Source organism: Corvus brachyrhynchos, unplaced genomic scaffold, assembly GCF_000691975.1.
Source record: "Corvus brachyrhynchos isolate BGI_N302 unplaced genomic scaffold, ASM69197v1 scaffold212, whole genome shotgun sequence".
Lineage (NCBI taxonomy): Eukaryota > Metazoa > Chordata > Aves > Passeriformes > Corvidae > Corvus > Corvus brachyrhynchos.
In genome coordinates, this window is record NW_008236768.1 from 470,005 (window position 1) to 474,072 (window position 4,068).

Below are 4,068 nucleotides of genomic sequence, written 5' to 3' on the forward strand. Positions count from 1 at the left end.
TACCACAACTACAATGAAAAAATACCCACATATCCCAATCCCGTCCCGAAGGAGCAGAAGTTTTTAAACCAGAGTGCTGATTTCTGGACTAGCAGCTGCCTCAGGAGCTTAAACCAGCATTCAAGCACAGGATTCATCAACAAATCCAAGGAAAAACCCCTTGAACTCACCTGGAAGGGGAGATCCATGGCACTGTTCCCAATCTGGTTCACATTTGGCAGTGACCCCCCGTAGTACTGGCCACGACTCTGCCCCAGTTGCAAATACTGGGTTTTCTGCAGCTGTAGCTGAAGGAAAAGAAGGAGGAAAATGTAATTTCAACTGTTTTAACCAACACAACTTGACAGTGATCACTGAGAATGGAAACCATTAAAAGGCACAGATCCAACTTTTACAAATGAGGGTCAACCTTCTCCACAAGGTTCTTGCACCAGGAAAAGGGTTCAGGGATGGTCAGGGATGGTCAGGGGTGCTCAGGGATGTTCAAGGATGCTCTGGGATGTTCAGGGGTGTTCAGGGATGCTCAGGGATGGTCAGGGGTGCTCAGGGATGGTCAGGGGTGCTCAGGGATGTTCAAGGATGCTCTGGGATGGTCAGGGATGCTCAAGGATGTTCAGGGATGCTCAGGGATGCTCAGGGGTGCTCAAGGATGTTCAAGGATGCTCTGGGATGTTCAGGGATGCTCAGGGGTGCTCAAGGATGCTCAAGGATGCTCTGGGATGTTCAGGGATGCTCAGGGGTGCTCAGGGATGCTCACGGGTGCTCAGGGATGTTCAAGGATGCTCTGCGATGGTCAGGGGTGCTCAGGGTGGTCAGGGGAGCTCAGAGCGCCCACGCCAAGACAGGATGCAGAGAAAAGGCCCAGCCTGCTTATTCCATGCAAATACTTCGGGATGTATCCATGGATCACAGAATCCCAGGATGGTTTGGGTTGGAAGGACCTTGAAGCCCACTCAGTGCCACCCCTGCCATGGGCAGGGACACCTCCCACTGTCCCAGGGTGCTCCAGCCTGGCCTTGGGCACTTCCAGGGATCCAGGGGCAGCCACAGCTGCTCTGGGAATTCCATCCCAGCCCCTCCCCACCCTCCCAGGGAAGAACACTGTATTACAATAGTCCCTGAATACAAGCTCACCCTGAGGACAGCTCATGCATTTTCCTGACATCCAAACAATTCCTAGAAAACTCAAATACCTTTTATTCACAGAATTTCCCCCAGAAGCCACCGATTTCCAACTGCACAGACAGCTAAAATCTCTGTGCTTGAGCTGAGGGACCAAACTAATCCCTGATTTAGGAGATGACTTGTGGAGATGAAACCTCTCCACAGATCCCAGAATCTCAGGATCATTTAGGTGGGAAAACAGCCCCAAGATCGTGTCCAGCCTTTGACAGGGTGCTCTCAAAAGCCTCAGCTATTTGGACAAGACACCATTCACTCAGTGGCTGAGGGTTTTTTTCTTCCCAAAAGGGTAGATAATCCCCTCAGGCTGAAGATTTATAAAATAGTCCCAGTTTTCCCTATCAAATGGCTCAGAAAGATCCCATCCAAGGAGTGGGAAAGCCCCCCCTGCTTTTCTTGTGCAATCTTTAGCCACGCAATTCCTGAAGCAAGACATGAAATTAGAGAAACCCTGTGCTGGTATCACTTAGTGAGTCACAGCCCCTCCAACTCAGAGCACAAAAAGCACAATATCAGAACTAGCTGTGCTTTTTCCCTGGCCCCTGCATATGTTTTTGTTGTTAAAAAAAAAAAAAATTAAAAAGCCTTGTTTGGGATTTGGGCCAAACACTGAAGTAACTATTTCAACAGGTGTTGGTTTCCTTTCAAGAACCTCCGAAAGGCACCCAGGGAGGAGGGGGTGGCTTTGTGTTTTTTCAGTGTTTGGGCTTTTCTCAGGATATACCCACCTCAAAGCAGCACAGGACAGGGAGGTCACGAGCATTTGTCTTTCTGCTGCACTTGAGCATGGAAATGAGGCAACCCCAGAGCTGGGGAGCCGAGCCTGTGCACTGCCTTGGCTCTATCATTAATTTTAGCAACGCTCCCTTCGATAAACACTCCTGGAGATCTGTGCCAAAAATAAGAGAAGTGATTGCTGCTTATTGCTCTCATCCATCACCACACCGGCGGGGAGAGCTGGGCTCGCTCCTCTGCTCAGCCTCCTGCCTTTCAAGAGAGAGTGGCCCCCAGACTCCACATTTATTGGAGCCCATCAACAACTGCCACTTGCAATCTGGGAAGATCAAGTGTAAGCAGAGCAGGATTTGTGTCCTGAACGCCTCCAAGCTCCAGCTTTTGAGCTGGAAAAAAAAGTTTGTTTGAATCTTAGGACCTTGCTGTCATTCCAGCAGGAAATTGGGAGTGAAATCAGCTCCAGTTTTTCCCTTCTCAGCAAACAAAAAAAGCTGCAAATTTACTTCTGAGGTACCTCAGTGCTCAGAGGGAAACAACACTGAAATCCAGAATAAAAGTTTGAGAAGGGACCTTAAATATTATTTAATTCCACCCCACCATCCCAGTTTGCTCCAACCTGGCCTTGGACACTTCCAGGGATGGGAAATCCACAATTTCTCTGGGCAACCTCTGCCAGGGCCTCCCCACCCTTTAGGAAAACAGAAGATGTTGTGACTAAAATGAAATTTCTTTTTCCTCTCCATCCATCCTGCGAGGTGGAGCAGGTACAGGGCATAACCGGGGATGAGGTTTTAAGAGGGGTTTGATTTTCAAAGAAAACAACAAAAAGAAAAAGCCTTTTCTTAACAGAAAAATTCTGATTATTCTTCAAACATTACCAAGGCTCACGGCAGCCCCAGTGTTGTCTCCTGGGGTTGGATTCAATTAGTGCAACTTGGATTCTGGATGAATTTAGATAGGGAAGGATGATAAGGAATTACTTAGTGCTCACCAGATTTATTAATTTCATGAACCACGAGAACTCGGTGCCTCTACATCACAGCTTTTCCATTTCTCTATGGTGTGGCTGAGAGAGCAGCTCCCTGACAGCTGAAAATATTGCTAAATATCCCAGCTCTCTCCCAAGAAAGCTTTTGGTAAGGAAACAGCTTTTGCTTGTTAAACCACTTTATTTCTGCTTGGTTTTTCTTGCTCTGAAGAAATGTTCCCCAAACGCCAGGTCCAAATGGAATCTGTAATTTTCCTTCCACCAGCACTTCTCTTACTCCACTTAACTTTAAATCTTCCATTTTTTTCTTTAAAATCCAATTTAATCCTGAAAAATTAAGTAATTTACGTGAACATTTATATGAAATACATCAATTTTTCCACTTGGGTTACCATTTGCTGGACACACGGCTGTGTTTGTAGGGAGAGATTCAAGTTCTACAATTAAAAAAATAACAAATAAAGACAGAAACAAAACCTTAAATACAAATCCAGTTTTCCTACAGACTTTCTAAGTGACCAAAATATGCAGATCGGAATCACATGAAGCATTTATTAAGAATTCAACACTTCAAGTTATTGAAATTCTTCCCACAAAAATTCTGAGTAAATACAAATTTGTGGGCAGAACTTACTGGGAAGTTTGGCAGTTTGGGCACTGTAAATCAACCAAAATCCACTGTAAAGGTTTCTTTTAAAATGCCTTTTTTAACACATGAAATTTGGACTGCCATAACCATAATAAAAGGGTGGAGTGTCCGTTTGATAAAACCCCGAGATATCTGATGACTACAGGAAGCAAAGATTTTGTGATAACGGCTTTTTCACCGCCTTGCAGTTTCCATACCAAGCTTTCTTATAACTTCATTTTTTTCCCTCGAAAAAACCCGTTCTCTTTAGCACCTCCAGCCTAATAAGCAGCAAAACCAGTGCAGATTAAAATTAGAAAAGTATTATTAAAGCCTAATTGGGACTTAAATTCTGCTGGCAGGATTAAGTGGAAGTTTTAGAGGCTGCATTATTGTTAAATCCCGTTGTGCTCAGCAGCGTTCGGTTGGACAGGGCTGAATTTTCCCAGGGAAGTTTTCACCTGGAGCACCCAGCCCCGCTGCAGGATTTGGGCTTGGTGTCAGGACTGGATTTTTGATGGGAGAGATTTCCCAG

The 4,068-nt window shown here is 45.6% G+C and overlaps 1 protein-coding gene across 4 annotated transcripts in view; it reads right to left on the bottom strand.

Annotated features, from left to right (window-relative positions):
* The window catches only part of CRTC1 (CREB regulated transcription coactivator 1), a 26,773-nt gene extending 26,469 nt beyond the window's left edge, over positions 1-304 (bottom strand). For 2 of the 4 annotated variants that reach the window (XM_017727521.1, XM_017727520.1), the window contains exon 1: positions 171-301. In XM_017727521.1, coding sequence (XP_017583010.1) covers positions 171-188 — 18 coding nt within the window. In that variant the 5' untranslated portion in view covers positions 189-301. Of the gene's footprint in view, positions 1-170 lie in introns of all 4 variants that reach the window. The other 2 variants (XM_008645006.2, XM_017727522.1) reach the window with 2 other exon arrangements.
* Positions 305-4,068: the final 3,764 nt, after the last annotated feature.